Source organism: Dermacentor albipictus, chromosome 9 (genome assembly GCF_038994185.2).
Source record: "Dermacentor albipictus isolate Rhodes 1998 colony chromosome 9, USDA_Dalb.pri_finalv2, whole genome shotgun sequence".
Taxonomy (NCBI): domain Eukaryota; kingdom Metazoa; phylum Arthropoda; class Arachnida; order Ixodida; family Ixodidae; genus Dermacentor; species Dermacentor albipictus.
The window spans coordinates 65,199,663-65,226,860 of record NC_091829.1 but is presented as its reverse complement, the minus strand read 5'-3'; the positions used below and the strand labels follow the sequence as shown (position 1 = coordinate 65,226,860).

General features: G+C 47.3%; 1 protein-coding gene across 3 annotated transcripts; it reads right to left on the bottom strand.

The window, feature by feature from the left end:
* On the bottom strand, nt 1-25,663 carry LOC135921849 (endothelin-converting enzyme 1-like). Of its 3 annotated transcripts, none has more exons than XM_065456227.2 (9): nt 25,268-25,663; nt 21,450-21,817; nt 20,182-21,135; nt 17,401-17,820; nt 16,574-16,833; nt 13,602-13,991; nt 9,700-9,970; nt 5,855-6,126; nt 1-695 (listed from the first exon to the last, which is right to left on the bottom strand). In XM_065456227.2, exons 1-9 carry the CDS (start codon nt 25,584-25,586, stop codon nt 311-313), a joined length of 3,639 nt encoding a protein of 1,212 aa, XP_065312299.2. In that variant the 5' UTR covers nt 25,587-25,663; the 3' UTR covers nt 1-310. The 3 variants fall into 3 exon arrangements, with proteins under 3 accessions (XP_065312299.2, XP_070382360.1, XP_070382361.1); XM_070526259.1 differs by having other exon boundaries at nt 21,450-21,799; XM_070526260.1 differs by lacking the exon at nt 17,401-17,820.
* Between the last annotated feature and the right edge of the window lie 1,535 nt (nt 25,664-27,198).

Here is a 27,198-nt window from a genome sequence, read left to right as displayed (position 1 = left end):
TTGAAACGGAAAGTGGGACACAGAAGCAACTTCAGCACTGGCACATTGAAGTGGAAACTGCTAGATATTGCAGCATCCGCTTTCGCTACAAGTATTTATAATGCCAAAGCATTATAATGCGTGCCCCTTCATTCCGAGTCACCTAATAACCCGTTTCTTTAGATGCTACCGCGTTGAACTATATATGTGTGTTCAGCGCCCTTGTCAGCAGAAAGTCTAGAGTTTGTGCCAATACAGCATTGCGAATATCTCAGAATCGACAATAACATCAGGTAACATAAGCGTCACACAGGCAAATGACAACGCCAATTCACCCGAAGGCGCATTTGTCTAAGGGGTTCGTGCGGCTGCCCGGGTCACAGCCCAACGCTTCGGCGAACCCTTCGACGTTGCTGAACAGCTTGTCGTATTCGTCGCCGACGTAGGGGTTCATGCCGCCTCCACCCCGGCAGAGGGCGTAGCACGAAGCGACGAAGAACATCGCGGTCCCACCGTAATCCTCGAAGCCGTCAATGCGCTCGCTGTCGACAGAGGCGCCACCTGCACGATATGCCTCGAGAGACGCCTCGAGAGCCAGCGTGCTAAGCGCAAGGCTCGCGAGCTTCGGGGCAGCGTGCCTGTCGCCGGAATTGCTAGCGTTTGCGCCTGCGCACTGCATCAACGAGGGCTCGTCGGCGTCCAGGGAGTCCGCGTAGCTGCACGGATGAATGACGCGATATAGTAAATGTGGCTGACCAGTAGTATGTTTACAATTAATGACGTTGTACACACAAATAGAGAGCGAATGCAGTGCTGCTAATTTCTTAGCGGGAGTAACCGTATACCTCGCGCATCATTAATTACGCCGGGACAACGTTAAGATCGTTCTAGATAAGTAACTTGTCAACACTGCCATTATTTGGACGTTTCTGACGACTGATCGAGGCTTCTGTTTGGGATGCACAGCGCATTCTAGCATGAGAGCACTTTCTCAGCCATGGGCGAAAACAGGAAAGCCTCGGCCTAGAGTAAACGTTGTGACAACGGGCCTTCGTTTGTTATACAGTAAAAGCTCGTTAATTCGAACCGCAAGGGGAAGCCGCTTCAGTTCGAATTAACGAAAGTTCGAACTAACGAAAGTGAAGGAGGGCAACAGTACACTGCGATTTGGAAGCAGTAGGGCATGTCAGAAATTTGGCGTGTCAGAAAGTGATGGCGTGTGCCCACGGCACACGCCATCTTCAAGTCGAAGCTATGGGTCCGACTGTGCCACACCACCGATGTCCACCGAAACGAACGTTAGCCGAGGCTTAACACCATCCCAATGAATCGCGACGGCCGATACCTCCTAAGCTGAAAACAGAGGTGCACAACCGATGAAGACTGCCGAGACAAAGACGCTGAACATGTGAAGGTGGCTAAGGCCCTGATTCGTTGGTTCTTGATAGCAAGCGCAGGTGCGACGTACTTGATTCGCTGTGTTTTGGAGCTTGCCGTGCCATCTCCGCACAACATTAGCAGCTGTACAAGATTTGCAAAGCCTCAGAGATTCGCAACGGGCAAGAAGTCTCCGAGGTTACGTAGAACGGAGAGGCGGCAGCCGCCGCTGCCTTCTGGCTGACCCCGCGTCGGTTAGATTTTTGTCCGATTTTGCCTTCTCTCGCCGTTCTCTCCGTTTCGGAGGCAATACAGCCTTGTGTGTAGGCAGTAGGCGCGTTTCTCTGGCCGTGTGCCAGGCGAGCGTAGTTCGAATTATCCGTGAGGGAACCTTCTCGCGTTCGAATTAACGGACTTTTTTATACATAGACTTCTATGGAGCTTGGCCGGACCAAATCGTACAGTTCGAATTATCCATTAATTCGAATGATTGAAGTTCGAATTAACGAGCTTTCACTGTATTCGCTATTGAATGAAATCCCGTGTCGTATCAATCCAAGAATGCATGGGGGCATAAAACACAATAAAAGTGATTTGGATATGCAGCTGGCCATTTTTCATCGTAATAGCTTTTACTCAGGAATTGTTCTCAGAAAGAAAAATGTTGTCCAAAGAAATAATAACTTTAATCCGAAATTTTAATCCCTTGGAAGAAAAGCAGATAGATCGCTGTGAGGTACTACTGAATTTCGAAAGCCTGCATGCTGTCTACGGGCAGATACATAACGAGGCTGGCGCAGGTGCAAGGCCAGGAGTCCAGCTTGGTTTTTATCATTCATACATAAAAGCTTCAAGCGAAGATTTCACGGTGTTCACCATGAAGAAACCAGCCTGACTAGTTCTTTCTTCTTATTTCTTGTTCTAGCACACATCCTGTACCATCAGAAAGTATACCTTCCGGCGTTGGACTGTCTCATTTCACTTTAATGCAATGGACACAGAATGGGACGAATGCAACTATGCTACTTGACACCGTTTGCATAGCTCACTCTGACCCCATAGGCGAGGATCATAGGCAGGTAGAAAACTGGAATTTGAGGGAAGAAGAAATGTCGTCGTCGCCAGCCGCAACGGCGGCAGCCTATTTTTATGTCCAATGCAGGACGAAGGCCTCTCACAACGATCTCTAATTACCCTTGTTTTGAGCTAGTTGGTTCCAACTCGTGCATGCAAATGTGCTAATTTCATCCCCCTCCCCCTTATGTCCCTTCCCTTGGCACAAATTCTGTAATTCTAATGTGCCAGCGGTTACCTGCCCTACGCCTTACGTGGCCTGCGCAGGTTTATTTGTTCATTTTAATATAAACTGGAATATCGGCTACTCCCGTTTGCTCTCTGATCCATTCTGCTCTCTTCCTGTTTCTTAATGTTACGCCTAAAAGTTTTCGTTTCCTCACTCGTTTCGTTGTCCCAACTTGTTCTCAAGCTTCTTCCTTAACCATATGTTGGCACTTGTAAAATGCAATGAATATTCACTTTTCCAGTTAAGGGTTGCGGTGTGTTGCTAGTCATGATTTGGTAATGCCTGTCATATGAACTCCAACCCATCTTTATTTTTGTGTAAATTTCCTACTCGTGATCAGGGCCCCCTGTGAGTAATCGACCTAAATGAACGTACTCCTGAAACAGTTTTCGGAGCCTGAATGCCAATCATGTATTATTGGTCTTTTGCCAGGCTATTGAACCTTACATTTATTTTCTGCACAATAATTTTCAACCCTGCCCTTACAGTTTCTTGGTTAAGGTCATCAATGATTTGTTGCCATTCGTCACTATCCTTACACAACAAATAATGGCATCTCCAAACCGAAAATTTGCAGATGCAATTATTCTCGATTGATCCTCACTTCTAATCAATCCCGATCGAATTGCTTGAGTACTTCATTTAAGCATGCAGTGAACACCATTGGAGAGATTGCGTCGTCTTGCCTGACGCTTTTCTCGATAGAAATGTTTTCACATTTTTCTGCAGAATAAAGGTAGCTGTGTAGTCGTATGCTTCCAGTACTCCTTTGATAGGCAATGCCTCCACGATTGCCGTCATCTCTAATGAACGAAATGCCTTTTCCTAATCTATGAAAGCAATACAGAGATGTGGCCGCATTCCGCAAATTTCTCCATCACCCTGATGGACGACATGAATGTAAATCAGGTATAGTTTAAATGTTAACTGTTCAAAAGTAGAGATTAGTCATGGTTTTTAGATGGTGGAGGGTGTGCTTCAGGCGTTCTAAATCTGGAGAAACCTGCCTAGGCGTGGCTGGCTCAGATTATTACCTATCTAGAGTATGCAGCGGCGTTTCTTCGGGAGGCACAACGCGCTGGCTTCCGGCCACTTCGTGACGTATGCAGCAAGGCCGCGGTTGCGCGCGCTGTAGGGGTTGAAGGACAGACTTCGGGATGAAAACCAAACTTGGGAGTATTTATTTTACATTATATACAGGGAGGTGAGAGACAAGTAACAGTTGTACAGTCATTACGGGCCGGCAGCAACTCGGACGCTGCGGCCCGCGGCAAGAAGTTCGAGAGAGGTGAATCAGGGAATCAGGGAATGCTCTGGTCTCTCTGGAATGCTTCTTTTAAACCCTTCGAGGACTGGAAGTCGCGTCATGTTCGACCAATGGGAGAGTCCGCTCAGACGACGCCATTTTCAGCCAATGGTTGGCGCCCGTATCGCGTTGTCACACCCGGCGGCTCTCTGTGGTTGGGGGGGGGGGGTGCTCATGCTCCATTGTCCGAGGGCCCACCTACTCCCGGTGCTACGGCCGCGCAGCGGTAGCAAATGTCTTCTTCAAAGGCGATGAAGAGGTACGCTTGGGCCTTCCCGGCACGTGCGGCTGTCACGGCGCATTACCGCCGTCTTGGTTTGGCACCCACTTTACTTCCAACAATGCCATGTTATCCCCTCGCTTTCTGGAAAACTCAAGCATTGAATAGCTCCACCGGCGGCGTACGAACTTGTTTGCTCGTGAACTTGTGACCTTCAACTTGTTTGCTCGGGCACTCCTCTGGAATGTGCTTTCCGTGTTTTCTGCGCTTCTCAATTAGCTGTGCGATTCGATGGGGTCTGGGGAACTCGAAGTAGGCGCAGGAAACAGCTCCATATCTAACAGCGCTCTTGGACATCCACGTTTCTGTTTCGCGCGCTCTGAGCGGCACCAATTCCTCGCTGTACATTTTTTTTTATGCGAAGCATATTACGAGGGCTCAACCCAGCTCCTCAGGCGCGGCGGTGACCATGAAATCACGTGACACCGTGACGTCACGACAGAGGAGAAGTGGCTTTGGCTCAACTCTTGCAAGACGGGCTGGGTGGGAATCGAACCAGGGTCTCCGGAGTGTGGGACGGAGACGCTACCACTGAGCCACGAGTACAACGCTTCAAAGCGGTACAAAAGCGCCTCTAGTGAATGCGGTGTTGCCTTAGAAACGCGCTGTTTCTAAGGCGTGCGTCTCTTGCTCAGGCGCACATTTCGTTGCCGCGCCGAACGCTGCTTTGCTCGACGCTCACCGCGTCCAATGCGGGGCGCGTAGTCGCTGCCCTGTAGCCCATTGTCTTACACCCCTTGGCGGGTCGACGGGAACGCTGTCGCGTTCCACTCTTGAAGGCGAAGAAGTAATGCATGAGTTGTTTCTTCGTCTAGCCGAACCAAATATAGCCAAGCAACAGCAGTTCACCAGGCTAAACAGTGGTTCAACAACTAAAATAAAGGCTAGTATGCTTCGCATCCTGGGCTTAACCTTACCTAAGCCACAGCCATTTTTTCAGATGGAAACGTTGATATGCCTTGCACTCAGAGCTCGCGCGAACTTCTCAATTATTATGAGCCCGCTGAAAATAAATGTTCGAAAGTTAATAAAGAAATTTTTGCTAATTAGTGACTCATTGTCCCGAGTGACTTGTCACTTGATAGTCGCCACGGCAGACAACGTGTCTCCGCATGAACCGTGTTTTATTTTAAAACGGACAGTTTTTAAATATTACTTGAATTCTTTGTAGAAACACCCACTATACTGCGGCTCGCAGTTGAAGAGAGCTGCTGAAGTGCCATAGGTTCACGAATACGTTCACGAATAGGTTCACATAGGAAACAAGAGGCTTTTAGGAGAAGCCAACGTCCCTGCATTAGACTTATAGAGGATGGCAAATCTGACGATTGCGCGAAAACACACGTTCGGACCGCATTTGGTTATAGATAAGTACGGCAGATGAAATGAGTGGTGCGTGTGGTGCTAAATAAAAAGTGTGAATTTTTGGACGCGGAGGTTTTCGGCTTTACATGGCTGAAGCCTGCTTGGGTGCCCTTAGAGCTGAAGATAGCACGCCGTTTACGAGTTGTGTGACGACACAGGTCGAAAAAAGGATGCTTCGAACATTTGCACAGAATAAAGTAGTGCCGCCATGCTCCATTTCCCGTGTCTTAATTGCCCAGTTTACCTGTTAAAAAACAGCTGGCTCAGCGTCGAAGCGACGTGGTTGCCGAGGCCACCTTGGTTCATGAACCGCGCGGCGCCCTCGTCGAACGATGGGAAGGCGAGGGCGTACGGGAGCACCGCCAGGTGGCGGCCCGGAAGCAGCACGGTCCACTCGGCGAACTCGATCTGCTCGGCGGCTGCCCAGCGGTCGAGAACGTCAGCGCGATTCAGGGCGAGCGACTTCCAGTTCTCGACCAGAGAGTTTCCCAGGCTGGAGAAGGCTGCCGCCGTTCGCTGCGTACACCACAGTGCATCTTATAGGCTCCTTCGAGAATTGGTAGGTTATGGCGGAAACTCACTGGGCGATCGACAGCCCCTTAAGACACTTCCATTAGGCAACAGCGGTACGTATTGCGCTAAGCCGTTAAGAACCAGGTGAAGCATGGGAGAGGCCTTTGCCCTGCAGTGGGCGCAACCAGGCTGATGATGATGATGATGATGATGATGATGATGATGATGATGATGATGATGATGATGAAACTACACTGATTTCACTGCTTTCCAAACGAGGCAATCAGTAAAGCGGTAGCAGTTGCCGGGTGCTTCCGCACGTGCCAGGGGGGAACACACTCGCGTGCTCCATGCTTGAGGCTTCCCTTGAAACCATGGAGCACACTGCAAAAAGAGTATCGTCATCAGCCTATTAACTGCAGGACGAAGCATGCTTCCTGCGATCTCCAATTACCACTGTTCCGCGCCAATTGATTCCAACTTGCGCCTGCAAATTTTCTCATTTCATCACCCCCACATCGTTTTTTGTCGTCCTCGACTGCGCTTCCCTTTCTCTTGGCACCCATTCCTTAATTCTAATACTCCACCGGTCATCAATCCTATGCATTACGTGGCCCGCCAGCTCCATTTATTGCTCCTAATGTCCAACAAAATATCGGATATCCCTGTTCGCTCTATCATCCACACCACTCACTTCCTGTCTCCTAATGTTACGCCTAACATTTTTTGTTCCATCGCTCTTTGCGCTCTCCTTAACTTGTTCGCAAGTTTCTGTCTCTGTAAACTATGCACTCCAACCCATTTTTATTTTTCTGTAAATTTCCTTCTCATGATCAGGGCTTCCTGTGAGTAATCAACCTAGATAAACGCACTCCTGTACAAACTCTAGAGGCTGACTGGTGATCCTTAAATATTTTCTTACCAGGCTAATCAACACCGTGTTCTGCATATTAATATTTGACCCCATTCTTACACTTTCTCTGTTAAGGTCCTCAATCTCTTGTTGTAATTCGTCCCCAGTGTTGCTGAACAGGACAGTGTGATCTGCAAAGCGAAGGTTGCAGCGGCATTCGTCGTTGACTGTCGCTCCTAAGCCTTCCGAGTTTATTAGCTTCAATAATACTTCCAAGGATGCAGTGCGTAGCACTGGAGCGATTTTATCTCCTTACCTGACCCATTTCTTGATAGGTAACTTCCGACTTGTGGAGAACCAAGGCAGCTGTGTAATCTTTGTAGATATTTCCCATCATATTCATGTATGCCTTCCGTACTCCTTGATTACGTAATGCCTTTATGACTCCTGGTATCTCTACTGAATGACATGCCTTGTCATAATATATGAAAGGCATATATAAAGCTTGATTGTAGTATGCAGATTTCTCAATTACCTGATTGATGGCACGGATACCATCAACATGGCCACAATTAGTACATGACCGGGGTAGTTGGAGAAGTATGGGAGAGGCCTTTGCCCTGCAGTGGGCGTAACCAGGCTAATGATGATGATGATGATGATGACATGAATGCGATCCATTGCAGAATATCCCTTTCTGAAGCCAGCCTGTTCTCTTGGTTGACTGAAGTGTTGCCCTTATTTTATTGGAATTTTTCTTGGTGAATATTTTATACAATACTGAAAGCAAGCTAATGCGCGTATAATATTTCAATTCTTTAACGTCTCCCCTCTTGTGTATTGGTATAATGTTGTCGTTTTTTCAGTTCTCTAGAAAAGTTGAAGTCGTGAGTCATCGCGTATCAAGGGCAGCAAGCTTTTCAAGCATGACTTTTTCCTCCATCTCCGATTACATCGACTGTTATTCCATCTTCTCCTGCCACTTTTCCGTAGACCATGTCTTCCAAGGACCTTCTAACTACGTCGCTAGTCAGAAAAGGAGCCCCTATATGCTGTTCATTACTATTACGAATGAAGGTATCGTGGCTGCTCTGGGTACTGTATGAGTCATTATAGAATTCTTCCGTTGCTTTTACTATATCTTCGACATTTCTGATTATGTTACCCTGCTTATCTTTCAGTACATACATCTTAGCTTGTCCTGTGTCAAGTTTTCTCCTCACTGATTTCATGCTGCGTCCCTTTCTTACTGCTTCCTCGGCCTTTCTCAGGTTATAACTTCGAATCTCCCTCACTTTCTCCTTGTTGATAAGCTTTGACAATTCCGCGAATTCTATCTGGTAGCTTGAGTTGGACACTTTCATGCTTTGTAGTTTATTAGTTCCTTTCTTAATTTATGGGGTTTTACGTGCCAGCACCACTTTCTGATTATGAAGCACGCCGTAGTGGAGGACTCCGGAAATTTTGTCCACCTGGGGTTCTTTAACGTGCACCTAAATCTAAGCACACTGGTGTTTTCGCATTTTGCCCCCATCGAAATGCGGCCGCCGTGGCCGGTATTCGATCCCGCGACCTCGTGCTCGCCCAACACCATAGCCATTGAGCAACCATGGCGGGTCTTTCTTTCTTAATTAGGAGAGCTTACCTACTGGTTGCCTTGGTGCCTTACCTCCCACTTGAATTACTGCTGCTGAAATCATTGTAGTTACGTTTTCATTCGTTACTTCTTTATCATCTTCATCTCTCTTTTCTAAAGCTGCATAACTGTTTGCATGCACCACCCTGAATTGGTCTGCTTTTACCATTGTTGCGTCTAGGTTGGCCTGTTTGTTTTTGACCAATTTTACTTTTTCTGTCTTCCTGTTGAGGGGAACCCTAGACTTTACTAACCTATGACCACTGCACTTTACTGCACCTAATACTTCTACATCCTGCACTATGTTGAGACCGGCAGAAAGTATGAAACCTATATCATTTCTTGTTTCTCAATTAGGGCTTTTCCAAAGCCACTTCTTGTTGCTACGCTTACTGTAGACGGTATTCATTATGCGAAGCTTATTCCTTTCCGCGAATCCTACCAGCATCTCTCCTCTAGTGTTCCTAGAATCAATGCCATTGTTGCCAATTGCTTGTTCACCCGCCTACTGTTTCCCTACTTTTGCATTAAAGTCGCCCATGACTACAGTATTCTGAGTTTGCACTTTTCTCACCGCTAATTTAACATCATCCCAAAACTGCTCTATTTCGTAATCATCGTGACTCGAGGTTGCAGCGTAGGCTTGTGCTACATTTATTTTATACTCGTCAATGCTGTAGAATACATCAATGTTGCCCGCTATGTCTCTATAGATTAGAAATCCTATCCCTTATTCTGTCTCATATGGAAGTCATCTGTGGCAGAAGACGTGGCCGTTCGTCAGCTCTGTATAAACCTCACCCGTTCTTCTAGCCTCACTGAGGCCAATAATATCCCACGCAATCCCTGACATTTACTCAAAGTGTCCTACTAGGCTAGCTTCACTCAAAAGTATTCCTGTGTTTGTGCAAATAGTACGTAACCCCTTAAAAGTTACACGGTTTACTTAGGCTCACGGTGCGAGATGCAACATATGTAGGCAAATTTGTTTGCTACAGTTGACGTTTTTAATGACTCTCGTAAGGCGTGGCACAACGAGTACATGAACTCGTGGAACGACAGGATATGCAGCGGATGGTTTTCGAACCTTCGGTAGTCGCAGGTTCAAGCGCGGGTCGAAGTAGTCGAGGGCGACGTCGGTGGAGTCCTGGACCACGGTGCGGTTGGCGTCCCTCCGTGGCCACTGCCTGAGGCGACGCGAGAAGGCCTCTCGGGTTTCGGCGACCATCCGACCAGCCACGCGACTTGCACGCTCCGAGAGCAGATCGTCGAAGTAATCGCCGAACATCTGGCTGCCGCACAACAGGTACGCCTTGCCAAGGCAGAAGGCGCCGTGGTGCATGTCCATGCCGCTGTCGCTGTGAAAGTTATCGCGTGGATTTAATCGCTCTATACAGACGACGCAAAGGCACCCGAAAGTAGAAAGCAAGAACGCGCGGCTAGAGATGGTTCGTACATGTTTGATCTTCCATTCTGTTTGCCTTATCGCGCCCTCTGTTGAGTTGCTGATCCCAGCGATAATGGCGGCACGACGGACTGCGGGGTCGGCACCGGCGGTGTGTGGCGGAGCTGAGCACTAATAGCCTAAAAAGAGCAATCAATTTTCTTTGGATTTGGCCTCTGTTTCGGCACTAGTTAAGGGGGCGAAGCATTGTCATCAATTTTACAACGCAGCGAACCGTCTGCACAGCACTCTTAGGTTTCTCACGGCCAGGTAACTACTGCAGCTACCTGCCCTCGATACTTTTGAATTACAAATGTCGCAGACGACATGGCGTCTTTGGTTCTCAACAGTCAGTAGAGCTGGCTTAACGAGGCGCCTTGCAAGAGCGGTGCTTGTATGTTTGTCAGGACACGTTAGTGAAAGGATTCTAACAGGCTAAATGCCGTTGATTCGAACACCTGTCTTTACGAATGCGATTTCTGACTAGAAAGGCACATGCACAACCGCTACTTTGCTGTCACCTTAATGAGAGTAATTGTTGTTACGAAGACTGCAATGCACGATCTTCTCAATAAGGTCTAATTGCCCAAAGCAGGTGACGAGGCATCGCTCGTAGTTGCACCTGCGTCCTGGATCTGCAAAAGCGACGAGGCCCACAGGTGCAGTGAATGTCAGCCTGCACATCTGGTTCATGAAGTGCGGCGAAATCAAAGCGACATAGGTTTACGTTAACATTGTTGCCTCACGGTTGATATTCGATTGAAACCACTTAGTATTATTCCGATGAGAATTTCTCTATCGAATAGTAAACGTGAACTGATCAACGTCAACACAAACGGATTGCTGCCATGATACCCAATAATTTAGGTAATTCACTTACCCCCAATTTGCAATGTATAAGTGCCGTAGTTGTTTCTGATGACGCATTCGTCTGATTCTTGTCCATCGAAGGTTTGCTCTCATTACGGCCGCGGACGGTTAAACCGAAAACCCTTCTTGAGTCATTGCTAGTACAAACTCTCATACGTCGCTGATGCAGAAAATGTCAGGTATTATTAACTGTGGTATCCCCTCACAGAGTGGCGACAACTTCGAGAAATAGTGATTCCCGATATTCACCTCACCTTTGTATATCTACAGCTTTCTTGTGCAAGGGGCCGCTACTCAATGTTTAAAGAAAAAAAAACAGAAAGCATTCGTAAGTTGGCTAATAGCATAATCAAGTAGCCGTTACAAGCTTTCTGGCCGTGACACGAAGCTGGTGAAAAAAAATCTTTAAAGACGCATGACAATAACCGGGAATGGAACTTATGATCCTACTTCCTTACCAATAGAGCCCGCTTATGCGAGCAGTAACGCTTATAGTTGTTGTTCTGTAGTATGACCTTTGCAGCCCTGCCGGAGCACTGCGAGAGGACCACCCGAATATGCCATAAGAGATGTTGGGGTCATTTTCCACTTCTTGTGGCATCCTAATCCTTGAAAGGTATCTGTCATCTCTTATCGAGTGCTTCCTCGATGACCGTTCCGTGTGCAGTGAATGACGCACTCATCATCATCATCAGCCTGGTTACGCCCACTGCAGGGCAAACACCTCTCCCATATTTCTCCAACAACCCCGGTCATGTACTAATTGTGGCCATGCCGTCCCTGCAAACTTCTTAATCTCATCCGCCCACCTAACTTTCTGCCGTCCCCTGCTACGCTTCCCTTCCCTTGGAATCCAGTCCGTAACCCTTAATTACCATCGGTTATCTTCCCTCCTCATTACATGTCCTGCCCATGCCCATTTCTTTTTCTTGATTTCAACTAAGATGTCATTAACTCGCGTTTGTTCCCTCACCCAAGCTGCTCTTTTCTTATCCCTTAACGTTACACCTATCATTCTTCTTTCCATAGCTCGTTGCGTCGTCCTCAATTTGAGTAGAACCCTTTTCGTAAGCCTCCAGGTTTCTGCCCCGTAGGTGAGTACTGGTAAGACACAGCTATTATACACTTTTCTCTTGAGGGATAATGGCAACCTGCTGTTCATGATCTGAGAATGCCTGCCAAACGCACCCCAGCCCATTCTTATTCTTCTGATTATTTCTGTCTCATGATCCGGATCCGTAGTCACTACCTGCCCTAAGTAGATGTATTCCCTTACGACTTCCAGTGCCTCGCTGCCTATTGTAAACTGCTGTTCTCTTCTGAGACTGTTAAACATTACTTTAGTTTTCTGCAGATTAATTTTTAGACCCACTCTTCTGCTTTGCCTCTCCAGGTCAGTGAGTATGCATTGCAGTTGGTCCCCTGAGTTACTAAGCAAGGCAATATCATCAGCGAATCGCAAGTTACTAAGGTATTCTCCATTAACTTTTATCCCCATTTCTTCTCAATCCAGGTCTCTGAATACCTCCTGTAAACAAGCTGTGAATAGCATTGGAGAGATCGTATCTCCCTGCCTGACGCCTTTCTTTATTGGGATTTTGTTGCTTTCTTTATGGAGGACTATTGTGGCTGTGGAGCTGCTATAGATATTTTTCAGTATTTTTACATATGGCTCGTCTACACCCTGATTCCGTAATGCCTCCATGACTGCTGAGGTTTCGACAGAATCAAATGCTTTCTCGTAATCAATGAAAGCTATATATAAGCGTTGGTTTTATTCCGCACATTTCTCTATCACCTGATTGATAGTGTGAATATGATCTATTGTTGAGTAGCCTTTACGGAATCCTGCCTGGTCCTTTGCTTGACAGAAGTCTAAGGTGTTCCTGATTCTATTTGCGATTACCTTAGTAAATAGTTTGTAGGCAACGGACAGTAAGCTGATCGGTCTATAATTTTTCAAGTCTTTGGCGTCCCTTTTCTTATGGATTAGGATTATGTAAGCGTTTTTCCAAGATTCCGGTACGCTCGAGGTTATGAGGCATTGCGTATACAGGGTGGCCAGTTTCTCTAGAACAATCTGCCCACCATCCTTCAACAAATCTGCTGTTACCTGATCCTCCCCAGCTGCCTTCCCCCTTTGCACATCTCCCAAGGCTTTCTTTACTTCTTCCGGCGTTACCTGTGGGATTTCGAATTCCTCTAGACTATTTTCTCTTCCATTATCGTCGTGGGTGGCACTGGTACTGTACAAATCTCTATAGAACTCCTCAGCCACTTGTACTATCTCATCCATATTAGTAATGATATTGCCGGCTTTGTCTCTTAACGCATACATCTGATTCTTGCCAATTCCTAGTTTCTTCTTCACTGTTTTTAGGCTTCCTCCGTTCCTGAGAGCATGTTCAATTCTATCCATATTATACTTCCTTATGTCAGCTGTCTTACGCTTGTTGATTAACTTCGAAAGTTCTGCCAGTTCTATTCTAGCTGTAGGGTTAGAGGCTTTCATACATTGGCGTTTCTTGATCAGGTCTTTCGTCTCCTGCGATAGTTTACTGGTATCCTGCCTAACGGAGTTACCACCTACTTCCATTGCACACGCCTTAATGATGTCCGCAATGACGCACTCACTTCCTCACAATGAAAACGGAGTGAATGCCAGCGCCTCTTACCTATCGTAGAAGTTGAGCAACAGCCGTCGGTTTGTGAACAGCGCCGCAGTCTGGACAATGCACCAGGAAAGGAACAGGTGCGTCTCCCTCTCGCCCCGTGCCTTCCACAGTTGCAGGAAGGTCCTCACGTAGGCCGGCCTGGTGGACTCGTAGACGGCGTTCTTCGAAACGCCTTCGTATCTTTTCAACTCAGCCAGCCATCGCTCCTCGGTGAAGCCCGGGACGGTGCCGAAGAGCTCGGCAACGTCGAGCTGGACAGAGCGCGCAGGCGACTCCATGGCCTCCGAGAGCGGAGTCATGTAGGCTCTGTCCACATTTCTGCTGTCGGCGAAGCTCACGGTGTCTCGCATCTCCTCTGCAGAAGGTCGGCCAGGGCTGCCGAACTCTCGCCTGCAGATGAAATGAAGGAAGCCTTCAGTTAGCATCATACCTTGCTGGTGAAGCAGCGCACTGACACGGACACAGTGAAGACAAACAGGAAAAGACGACACTGGCTGTTTTTTTTTTGCTTGACGTTGTTCGAACGTATAAAAGGGCCCGTTGTAATAAAAATGAAGTTCAGTAAAGTGGAAAGTTGGGCTAGTTGGTGAGTGATCATCATACCTTGCTGGTGAAGCAGCGCACTGACACGGACACAGTGAAGACAAACAGGAAAAGACGACACTCGCTGCTTTTTTTTGCTTGACGTTGTTCGAACGTGTAAAAGGGCCCGTTGTAATGGAAATGAAGTCCAGTAAAGTGGAAAGTTGGGCTAGTTGGTGAGTAATCATCATACCTTGCTGGTGAAGCAGCGCACTGACACGGACACAGTGAAGACAAACATTACAAGACGACACTCGCTGCTTTTTTTTTGCTTGACGTTGTTCGAACGTATAAAAGGGCCCGTTGTAATGGAAATGAAGTTCAGTAAAGTGGAAAGTTGGGCTAGTTGGTGAGTGATCATCATACCTTGCTGGTGAAGCAGCGCACTGACACGGACACAGGGAAGACAAACAGGAGCAGCGAGTATCGTCTTTTCCTGTTTGTCTTCACTGCGTCCGTGTCAGCGCGCTGCTTCACCAGCAAGGTATGATGATCACTCACCAGCTAGCCCAACTTTCTACTTTACTAACTTCAGTTAGCTTAGAATATCCTTTGGAAAATAAGGGCTTCTCAACAAAATAGCCAACAGTTCTTTTGGCGATCGAGATCCCGGTCAGACTATTTCAAAAAAACACAATTCGCATAGCTCGGCAATAACCAAGCTAATGAAAGATTGCATGTGCCTGAAAGATTGCAACGTGCAAGCACGGTTGTGTCGAGATCAGAGAGCAATGTTCGAACAGTAACTAAACACATATCGTAAAAATGTGTGTGAGTCAATTACCCTAAACGTTAAATTTTATTTCGCATCCATACGACATACATAGAGCAAGTACATGCACAACCAACCAATCATTCGGTCCGACTAGGTGTCTGCGTCACCTACCGGCAATCGGTAACGAATGCACACATACGCTGCTGCCTATGTGAAGGCTCCTAATGAAAGAAGGTAATATTGTGTTGGTATTGCAATGTGCTTTAGACCAGATTATAGGATCTACAGGGTATACATTGTACTATATCACCGTCATTGCAAATAAAAAGAAGAGGATCCAAATATCAGTGGACTGCCGTGGAGGGCATGGCCTTGACGTATATTTTTTTTCCGAAAAAAATCATAAATTTATCTGTTAATCTGGCAAAAGCTCGTGTCAGAGTGTGCAAAGTACAAAGAGCCCTACTTTTCACAATCACGGGGAACTCAACGACTTTCACAAGAGCAGATAAATATTTGTAAAGGAAACTACAGCTTCAAATTACACAGCCCACTTTTTTCATGCACGCAGCGCTGCCACCTATTCTGGCGGGTGCTTAATAGATGCGCCCTGCAAATAGAATATCAAAGGAAACTGGATATACACGGTACGTCCGTTCTGTACGAAGTCGCTGAGTGCCAGAACCATCCTTACCGACCCATGGCTCCTTGCTAACTCCCTTCTCTCAGCTCTGAAGCATGTCACCATGGACGCCTTAGACAGAAAACGTTGCTAAGCAAACCTTTTCAAAATAATCAAGTGTATTCGCTGTCTTTTTCATGACACTATTCATTTTAAAGGCTCAGTGTGGTACGTTGAATAGTCGGGAAGCGACGCAATGGTTGATTACACCGTACACCTCGAACACGCAGAGTGAGAGGGAGAAAGAAAAGGCAGGGAGGTTAACCAGATGCGAAATTCCGGCTTGCTACCCTTCACTGGTATAGGGAATATAGAGGTTAGAAAGTGGGCAAAGAGACACAGGGGAAAAAAAGCGAAAACAGTTAACAGAAAAGGCGTTCCATTGCAAGGCTTTCAGACAGGCCGGTCAATCTCAAGAAGCTCACTAACACGCAGCGGGAAACATTGGTGTATATGAACAAACGACCTCGTTATTTCAATTATCAGCTTATGCGTACTATCACCGCTGGCATGCCAAGTACTTCCTTATTTCATGCCAAGCAACACCCAAATTCTCCCAAAATTTGTAAAGCGTTTAATTGCGAAGCAAGCGAAGAGCGAAAAAAATCGGTCGAGTAGCGGACACCCAACCTTACAAGCCAGACATAATGTCACAAGTTCCAGCTTAGAAGACACTTTGCTTGGGAATGCTACAAAAAGCACTTAATTTTCCTGCGCTTCTTCTTCGTCACACTTTGAATAATTTTCGCTGACATTCACAGGGGACCATTCGAGTGGGCATCCTGTAGGGAAAAATCTGACAACAGAATTCGGCAGCTTAACGTTTCGGTCTTACGTTTCATTCCTTATTAGTTAATGTGCGGGGATATCTCAATGTCGCAAATCCGCTGTGCATATTATTCAGCATTTTATTAAAATTTCTCAGCAATTTGAGGCGACATTATATTGCAGCTATTCTCTTGCTATGCGGAATATTCAGAACGTCCTGCGTGCCTGAGCGTATCAAAGTAGTCCTTAGCCCCTCGGTCACTGCGTGTCAATCCTCGGTGCTTCTCCACGACGCGCTCAAACTCTCGGAGCGGCCTCAGTGCGATCCTGGTGCCGTCCTCGGTTTGCCGGACGAACACGTGCAGCACGACGCTCCAGTGCAGTCTGAGCGACGCGCGCAGCCACGTCCCCAGCACGTCCACCTTGTCCGAGTCGCTGGGCATTCGAGGCCACAGAATGCCTGCTTCGAGCAGAGCAGCCTTCACCTGAAGCGAGACGAAGAAGGGACCCCGAGAGCATTTGTAACAACAGTGCGCGAGCGTTACGATATCTCATGCTTTGTGAATGATGTCGCAATTAAAGAAGTCAGTGGCAGTTCGACGGTGAACACCGAGAGAAATGTGTTAGCTATACGTCGCTAGTTTTTGAGGTTCCTGATGCACGATTTAAACCACGCTCACCTAATCCCACCCAAGGCGTTGTTCAGCAGGTAACTCAACATACGCCCTGCCTCTTCGAGGACCGAAGCCCAATTGATAGCGGTCAGGAGCAGACCACTTCCTGTCGTTACACGTGTGTGTGTGTGTGTGTGTGCGTGTGCGTGTGTGCGTGTGCGTGTGCGTGTGCGTGTGTGTGTGTGTGTGTGTGTGTGTGTGTGTGTGTGTGTGTGTCAGCGTGTGTGTGCGTGTCTGTGTGTGTGCGTGCGTGCTTTTCCAAGCTCTCCCATCGCCTCTACCCCTACCATGCGACCGGAATCCAACACTTAACAAACATACACTTTTTTGCCACTTTGACACTCCCAATGCTCGCGCATTAAAAATAGCATCCTTCACCTTGGGCAACTCGTCGACCTCGCCGCGGCTCACAGCTTCGCAGCTGCTGAATAAGGCCGCCGCTGCCTCTAGCGGACTCTGAGCCTCGAGCGGCACCGGCACCGAACGCAGCAGCTGCGACAGGCGGCGCTGCTGCGAGTAGAACGCCTCCTCGCGCACGGAGAGACGGTTGCGGCGCCGCCAGCCGTCGCACACGAAGCGCGTGAAGCCCTCGCAGGGTCTCAGCGAAGTGTTCACCGACTCCGCGAGGCGGCGCGAGTACTCGAGACACGACTCGGTGCGACACACAGCGGCCGCGAGGCGTCGCCGTTCGTCGCCCCGGCCCCCGAGTAAGCCGAGCAGGAGGAGAGAAGCACCAACCGCGGCCAGCAGAAGCGCAGCGCACAACATGACCGTCGTCTGCCACTTCCTGAGCAACGCCTGCAAACCGTCGAAGCAGAACGATTACGCAGTCACAGGTTCAGTATAGGCTACCCGGCGTTTCGTCGGGATATGGGTGTTGAGTGTGCACAAAGTGCATGTGCGTTCACAGCCGCGACAGACGGTACAAACAACCGGCGCCTTCAACTTGGCGAGAACGGCGATGAATACGCATCACATCACGCAGAGGTATTGGCGGCGAGGAGTTGCGGAGTCGCCATCTATCGTAATCGCCTCGCTGGCGTAGTATGAGGGATCACGTGGCGCGCTCCTCGTAGGTTTTGCTGTCAGCGCTCACTGAAAACACCATGCGCGAGCTCTCCCGGATATTTCTGTAAGTACTTTCGAAACAAGAGATGTTTTTACTGTCTAAATAATAATATTGGGCAAACTGAAAGCACAGAATCGTATACAGACGCTATGTCTCTATACCGAATACGTACAGTGAACGCCACTGCGCCCGGTCACCGCGATGGAGTCTCCCGAACCGGCTTCTTGCGTGAAAGGTAGGTAAACACTGAGAGCAAACTATGTGATACATGTTCTCATAGTGTTTTTATAACTAAATGGAACGTAATAGAATGAAGCGTCAATGCAGCGATCGCACAGATTCGCAGCGACCGACTGCGCGTCACATGCTTGTCCGTGATACTGTTTCGCTTTCACCGCGTGCGCGTTTTCGCCCCGTGCCATGAGCTTTAGGCCACAGATTATGAGCATTTGACAGTAAACAAGCAGCCACTGTTGCGTGGGTGCTATCAGAGCCATTCAAAAATAATTTCATTGTAGAGGCTTCGACGCCTACGGGGACTTTGATGTGCCGTCGCGACGATTCAATGTTTTTTTCTTCTAAATTCTTGGACGTTTCAATATTATTTCTCGAGTTGCGCCGCACTGTATGTTTATCGGTGTTCTCAGCGTGCGATTTCCCGCTGCTTCTTTTTTTGTAATCCAGTGCATTAATCCATAACACAAACATGACCATATGCCATGCTTTTTTTAATGTGCTTCTTACTGCTCCCTTTCCACTCCAGTGAACTTGCCAGTATCTATGGTATCGACAAGTTCAGAGACCAAACCGTCATGTTATTAGTCGGGCAGTGGACTCGGGCGAGCGTCTCAGTGCGCGTTTTCCGAACATCGCAGACCCGGCGCCGTAGCAGAAATCTTCCTCGCGTCTGTGCTTGCTGCATACCTGAATTGTAGCCGATGACTGTTTGCCGGTTTTATGTTTCGCGAGCCAAGCTTCACGCAGCTTCTTGTCCTGAGGCTACGTGTGAATAAGGCTGACACCGGGCTCCGTTGCGTAAGTCCAGCACTGCGGCACCGAGCAGTAGCCTGCCATGTTGCGCGCCTTCAAAGGCAGCCAGGTAAAGGAGACACTCGAAGCGGGAAAATCTCGCCACTAAATGAGGACCGCAGCGTACGAGGGAATTTAAACTCTCGTTTTCAGCTCCCTTCGGCGCTCCCGAAGCAGCCGACGCGACCGCTATGTCCACGTGATCCCTAATAGCACGTCACACCGACGGTGGCGCCAGCTTTTCCAGTGGTGGAGCTCGAGGCCAATAGGCAAAGAAAGCTTTGTGGTAGGCCGGCTGGTCAGGCTAGCTGGTGCGTTTTGCCGGGGTGCGCCAGCCTGTGTTATCTGATAACATATAGCAGACCTCGCACCTCTTTGTCCCAGTCTCCGAGCGCGTGACGGATGTCTGACCGATGCACGCATACAGTGCTCCTTGGGATAGGCCGCTGTCCCAAGCCTCGTGAGTTCATGATTACTTGTGCTAACAACGTCAATTTCACGAACCTGGTTGATTGCCCTTCTGTGTTCACGCTTGCTCTGGTGAAATTTGTACTGGATGACTGTTAGATTAGGGGTGTCCTAGCTTTTGCTATCTGCCAGGTGTAATTTTGAAATTTATATACATCCCACGATTTCCTTAAGAAACTAAAGTTGTATGGGAGGGATCATCCTATCTTCTATTTTGTTCTTGTTACTTTGCGCTGTGCATTTTGATTATGAGCTAGATAGAATTGCTAGAGCATCACGTTATGAGAGCCTGTTTATCATGATACTTTGGTTTATTGTTTTGAGACTGGGCTTCAAGATTGTGTCGTGATGCTCCCTCCTAGTCTTTCGCCTTCCTCCATGCGCAGAGAGTCATGTGGACACTTCCACACCTTCGGATACTCATCCTAAGCGAGCGCTACAATCGGAGCGCCCCAACACTGCCAAGCCTCAGCTACGACCATAATGCGCCAGCCTCCACATTTGTCAATTTGTTAAAGGGTTAACCTTTCTAGGCGCCCAAAATGACGTCTAACTGCGTCGAGCACCTTCACGCTCTTGTCGGCTAACGATACCTGCATCGTGCTGGAGAGGAAGTGCCGTGAGCTCAGCTGCTTAGAAGACGGAGTCGCGCCCTCGGGGTGAACGTCTGCACGGCGTCCCGCGGTCTTAGGCAACGAGCCCCGCATCCATGACGACGGAGTCGGGGGCGAAGCGGTGTTGCAGTGGAAACTGGGAGACTGAGCATCGCTGTACAGCAGTTTCTTCATCCACGGTGGCTGGAGCATGAAACGTTGCTTCGAGCGAAGACTCCGTTGCTCGGGCGATTCAACCAACGCACTTGGCGGGGGTGAAGGCGGCCACTTCTCCGGACACAGCTCGGAGGCATTGCTCTGGTCTGGGAAGTCAAGGTAAACAGAAGGCGAAGGAGATGACTGAGCCGTCACAAACTTCGCAGCCGTTTGTGGAAGGTCGGCAGTAACAACTGCAGGTGTGGCGGTATTCTTCCATGGGAATCGCGAGCTCCCGCCAGAAGACCACGTCGAGGTTCCGGTAGCTGGCCAAGAAATCTTCGCGCGTTCCGCTTCTTCGGTCCTGAAGGCGTCGTCTTTGCTTAACGAGGCTGAAAGGAATCTCGATGATGGTGTCGCCTGCGAATGATGCCTTCGCACAGATATGCCATCTTTTGTGGCCCGAATATCGGCGCTAGGTCGATAGGGATGTTCACGCCTTCTCCTAATTGACTGCAGCTCCTGTTCACGCATCTCCGAGAAGGATGGCATTTGGTGAACACTGCTGCTTCCTGCGGTTGCGTGAAAACAGGCCGCAGGTGACTCTGTCGCATCCGGAGTGGGCGCTGGAGATGCGGAAGCCAATGTGCTGTTGCCGATTCGTCGCTTCGGTGTACATGAAGACGTCGTCCAACTGTTCGCCTTCGACGTCGGATGCAGCCAGTCTGTCTGCTCGGACTCGCTATCCTCGAAGTACTTGCTCTCTCCCGCAAAATGCGGCACCGATATTTTGCAAACCTGGAGGGAAAATGAAGGCGCATTCAGCTCACCCGTGGTAACACAATCAATAATATATTGCTGGAGAAAGCCACAGTAGGATTTCGTATCACCGAAGCTCGTTTTCTTTCTATAACTACGAAATGTGAACTTCAGCAGGGGTGATGGTCCAGCGGTGGGGTCAACGCCAATACAAAAGTACGACTCTTTTTTTCTTAGATCCGCCAACGTAACCTTGTGCATGAGACAATGTCCTCAAATATCTGCGATGACGAATAAGAAAAAAAGCAGCAATCCAATCGGTGTTACCGTTCGGAAATCGTGGCTGTACTTACCAGTGGCGGAGGGAGCTCACGCTGTGCCGACTGTGGTGCATTCGAGTGCCCGATGAGTTTGTGCGTCTCGACACTTGGTGACGCCGTTATTGGCTGCGTAGCGTGGTCGTGGACTTCGCACGCTCCACGAGCTGGTTCCACGTGGACCGCCGAGGAAGGACCAGGCACGTCAGCTCCCTGCATGTCAGCACCACCGGAGCAGTGGACCACCGAAGGCGACAGTCCGACAATGTGGTGCCGTGGGAGCTCACGTCGTGAGTCGGCCGTCTGCTGCGGAGAGGTCGCCGGTATTCCTGGCACTTCAGCATAGCCGCCGGACGGAACTTTCTTCCGGTTCCTGTCACGGGAACCTGGTTTCCGTACGGCCTCTGTTGGTTAAAAATTCCACGCTGCGTCGTTACGCTTCTAAGTAATATCAAATAGTAAGAGAGGTTATGTAACTTATCTAAAAACAATATTTCACTCGGTGTCACCACCGAGGGGACAAAACTTGTAGCACTTAAAGGGCGCCGCTAATTTCTACAGACTATAATTAGCAGAATTTGGCATACGACCCGAAATTTCTTTTGAGCAATTGCGCAATAATATTTCTGAGAATTCACGAAAATGTAAGAAAATTAAGCAGAACGTTTACAACACCAAAAATCTGAATGAAAAATAGACTATCAACTCTGCAAAGCGCACAGCGGACAAGCCGGGCAAGAAACTAGGCACGTTAGATGGAATCGCTAAGCAGCCCGATTTCTACAATGAACTATCCACAAATTATTAGTATTCTTCACTGACACGTTTTATATATCAAATTTGTCAACTTTCTCATGTACACATAGACTCCGTTAGAGTTTTCAACACGATATTTCAGCTTTGGTACATTGTCGGGATGTTCAACAAACCTTTGTAAAGCGAAAGCTGACAACCAAAATAATAAGAGACTCATACGTTGGGCGTGTTGGTATTCTGTACTTTTGAAAAACAGCGCGAATCAACAAATTACGATGCAGTGGACTAGAATTGTCACAGGGTCGACTTACAACTGAAAATTTTATTGAGAGCACGATAGTAAGTGGACTGCGAGGTTACCCGCGAAAAAGAAAATGGCGCCAATGACCTGAACATATGCATGAGGGTCATCGATTTCTATCATGTGCAGTGCAACAAATAAAATAAAAAGGCCGTCTGCTAGGTGGAGTTTAGCATGCTATTAAATGTGACAATCATAATCGGATGAGGTCACGCTGAACAAAGACATTTCTGATTCGATGTATTTCAATAGGAGCGCCCATGGTGCAACTTGCGGCTGAACACGTGGTCATGAGTTCTATTTCTGTAAGCGGAGGCGGCTGCATTCCGTTAAGAATAGAAAAAAAACTCCTGTATTAGGCCCTACTTGCTCTACGGCGTTCGTTATATCCCAGTCTGCAGCTTCAGCACTTTAAACTTTAAAATCTCTCGCTGAAAAAGGGAGTTTCTTCGTAAACAAGCGCTGACAATTGAATCGCGTAACTTTCAATGCGAGTGAGGCTGTTGTTACATTAGGAATAAGGAAATAAGGCAAATCATACTACAGAGCCACAGACAAATTTTTACTCCGGTACGTATGATAGACCTGATACAAGTAAATGTCCAAATCTGTTACGTACGAAGTATTTTTTATTATTCAAAGGTAGAGACAGATTTACCGATCACTCGCATCCCCTTACTACGGTAAATATTAATACTGAACTATCAAGTGAAAAGTGTTCTTCGCAGCATGCCCATAAACCTCATGTATGCTGTAGCTTCATGGCGTTCATATTGAACTATGTCACTATGTCATACGTGACACAAAGCTTTATGTGATATACTACGATTCCATAGGGTCATATGACGTTTGTTCCTATATTCATATTGTGGCACATATATGTCGTCTGACACTCACATAACCGACTTTTTCATATACGCTGCACTACTTCGAAACAACCATCGTCCCGTTTACGAAATACTAGTGTTCCCGAAAGCCATCAAATTGAAAGCATTCGCTTTCCACATTGGACGTTCGAACAGTAACAAAACAGCTCATTAGAGCTTAAATGCAGTCTCTCGACTGCGGAAAATGCACCTCGCATCTGAAGCAGGACTATCACCATAATAAAGGGAGTCAGTGAAGTGGCCTCGCTAGAGGAGTCTACTTTCAGTAAAATGGCATGAAACCACAAAGCTCCTTCAGACACGCACACACAAAAATGCTTTAAATATTTTTACTAAAGATGACTGGGCTTGTCAATAGTTCTGCAAGCATGCTTGACAAGCATTGCTTCACAGAAACACAGCCTTTCTTACAACACCGCTTTCTACGTCACAGAAATCACGGCTTCGTCTGATCTACATGGAAGCGGTTACCAGCAATACTTAGCTTTTAATACTTCAATGCGAATTGTCTTTTAGAGCACAGCTCTTAATGGCCCGTTCCTGCGGCGAGCGGCGGCGGAACCGAGCGAACGACTACAACAGCGAAAGATGAAAGAGCGAACGCGGAGTGGCAGATGAAAGACTCGAGCCGCGAACCGCGGACACCAATGAGAGAGGCCCTTTCAGAGCCGTGCGCGCGGGAAACTGGTGTCATACGGACCGCCCGACCGCTCGATGCGTACTCGTATGTGGTCTCAGCCGAACCGCTCGTTTCGTACTATCGTCTACTATCGTCTGCTCGCGTCAGCTCTCGCTCGCGCATGTTTGCTAGGTTGCTAGGTTTGGTCTTGTTCGCGCTTGTTTCGATTATAATGGTTTGCGATTGTTTTTGTAGCCTGATCGTATGCGCGACGACAATTGTGTAGTACTTCCTGAAAGCCAAGCGGCACCAGCGATTACACTGTGGAACCTTCGACAAGTAATGTTTAAAAGTCGACACGCTTTGCCCGCAGATCAGATTTTCGACGATTGCCGACTCTGCTACATGTCTCTCTCAAATTTCTTCCCTCAATATATCGCGAAATGAAAACACACGTAGAGATGCGGTCAAATTTTGCGTTAGGGAGTATCGTAATCGTCGGTGAAATTTTTTCATGTAACCCACCTGTAGTGTAAAACTCCTAGTTTAGGTCTAATAAAAGCAATAAAAGTACGTGATCTGGTGCCACTTCTGTAGTACCTGTTCCTTTTTCGTGACCATCTCTTTTATTGACTTACATACTACAACGTGCACTTATTTTTCTACCGATTTATATACTACGTTACACCTTTCTGGACTCCAACATGAAAAAATGTCCGCTAGAGATGGAACTTTTCGGAAATATTATGCGTGTGAAAAAATACGCACTGTTAACATCAAGAAAACTGGGCGGGAACCAAAGGAAGAATTGTCATCGAATTCAAATGAAGGCTTCGTGGTAGATTTGCTGAGCTATGCTACTGGTTAACCATATTTGTTACTGTAATAAGCAGTGTGGGGCACCGTGACATCGCACTGCCTCAAGTATTGGATCGGCCCGCGTTGTGAAAATAAAAATCCTTACACGGTCACGCATCGTGCAATGCTATCATTATCGACGTATCAAGCTATAACCGTTGATTACGGTTCATCCGGGATCGGCCAAGCTTCGATTACATAGTTTCCGTCTTCGGCTCAGTTTATTCGGCGGGACAGCCATCTACAGAGAGCGGTGTTAATGATCTGGGTCTCAGTGTTCACAAAGCTTATAGTTCGCATGTGCTGGTTGCCATTGACCTTTAGCCTTCTCTAACGAGACGTTTGACATCCAGATTGGCTAGCACCTGCTCTTACGAACAGTCTTACCGTAACACCTTCTTTGAGAATAAAGACCCCAATTTATTTTTATTACCTTGGCTATGACGTGGCGACTCTGGCTGCAGGCTCTCCTGGCTCTTTTCGTGCTCCAAGGAAGACTTCTGTTCAGCGTCTTCAACACCAGCGTGACGATGCTCAGCCGCTGTTTCACTGCCTTCGCGGTGGGAACCAGCCTCCACCGCGTCAGGCAGGGTCAGTGGCTTCGGTGTGTCATGCGAGTGCCCTTCATCGCCATTGTGGTCGCTGAGCCTGCCGCCAGCGACGGGAACCGCTGTCGTGGCGTTACTCGGTGTGGTAGTTGCGGGGAGGGACCGCACAGAGATATCGCTTGGTGTACCGCGTTCTTTGTTCATGGCCGCAGATAGCAGTACGCGAACACAGGGTGCTTGATTCTTCTTCTTCAGCGAATGCGCGCGTGTTGAGATAGATGACCGTGGTGGTTGTGTTGATGATAAGCAATGTGAAGACAGCGCACGTGAATAGCTCTTAAACACACAACATAATGAGACACACAAAGCACTGAACTTAAACTGTCGGTTTACACTCGAACACACTGAAGCATGGGAACTCATGTACTCCAAAGGCTTTTAGAAAGAAATTACTCCACTCAAGATAACCACAACTGCTTGTAAACATGATGATGATCACGATGTCTCATTTAATGGCCCGAACCCACTATGGGGGGTACGCCACGAACATGGAGATAATGTAATAAAAGAACAAGGCAAAATAAATGAATAATCGAAGATGAGAAACAAGCCGCTAATTAAATAAAATAGTGTATGATAAGGTAGTCAGCATTGCACAGACAGAAATAGTAACATGAACGTAACATTAAATATACCTTAGGTGCAGACGTGAACAATAAGTTACATCTTGAATCATAATAAAAGTGATAATAATATAGTATTAGGAATAATAATAGTAATCCTGTGATTTTTTTTCTATCTGATTTTTATAAATTGATAAGTTATTGAAAAAGAAATAAATTAATCATGGGGAATGGGAAACATGTTTTTGTATGTCGCAGAGGTAGTATTTTACCTCGCGGAGGTAACTATAAGTACACCGGAAACATTAGTGTGGCTGTATCCTAGTACCGTTGCTCCGAGTAAGACTAAAACAGTACTGCATAAAGGCAGTCCTAGGTTACGTAGTGGAATTTCCAAACGTCGTTTTCGTTGAGAATAAAAACCCCGACGCGATAATAAAAATTGATCGATGGATTCTGGCTCATTGCAGATGCAGCATAAAGGGGATACCGCCAGACCACATCTGTGCAATTAAAATTAAGCGGTGTAATATGGCAACGCAGCCTCGTAAATAATACTTCGAAATGTTGGCTAGGACAACACAGTCGGTTCCAAGAATAATTTCAATGTATTAAGTCCGTAGATTTTTTTAATGAGAGGCTTTTTCTGTATTCGCTCAAAGAAAACTACTTATATCTAGCCGCAGTGATATGTGCATTTGCCGGCAGCACAGATATCACCGGAGCATTTAAAGAAGCTCGTGCTAGAGAATCAGCTCTTTCATTAAGATGAATGCCTCGGTGGTCTGGTACACATACTAATAGAACTAAACTTAAGTGGTGCGGGGCTAATACATAAAAATTTGAAGGACGCTCCTATCTAAATACATATAAAAGGAGAATTCTTTTTGCTCGGCAACCACAGCACCAAACTTGACGAGGTTTTTTGCATTTAAAAGAAAAACTTAAAATGTAGTCACTGTTTGTCTCTAAATGTTGAATTAGGCCGTCAATTTTTTATTAAAAATTAGCAGAAATCAGAAATTTTCAGAAAACGAAACTATCAAGTTTACAACTCTGTACCTCAGCAATGAAAAACGATAACACGATTCTGTGAATTGTGTCTAATAGTACATCCAAAGCGAACAAAATTGATATTTTACAAATGAATCTCAAAAAATGTATTGATATGCAAATACCACTTTTGCAGAACC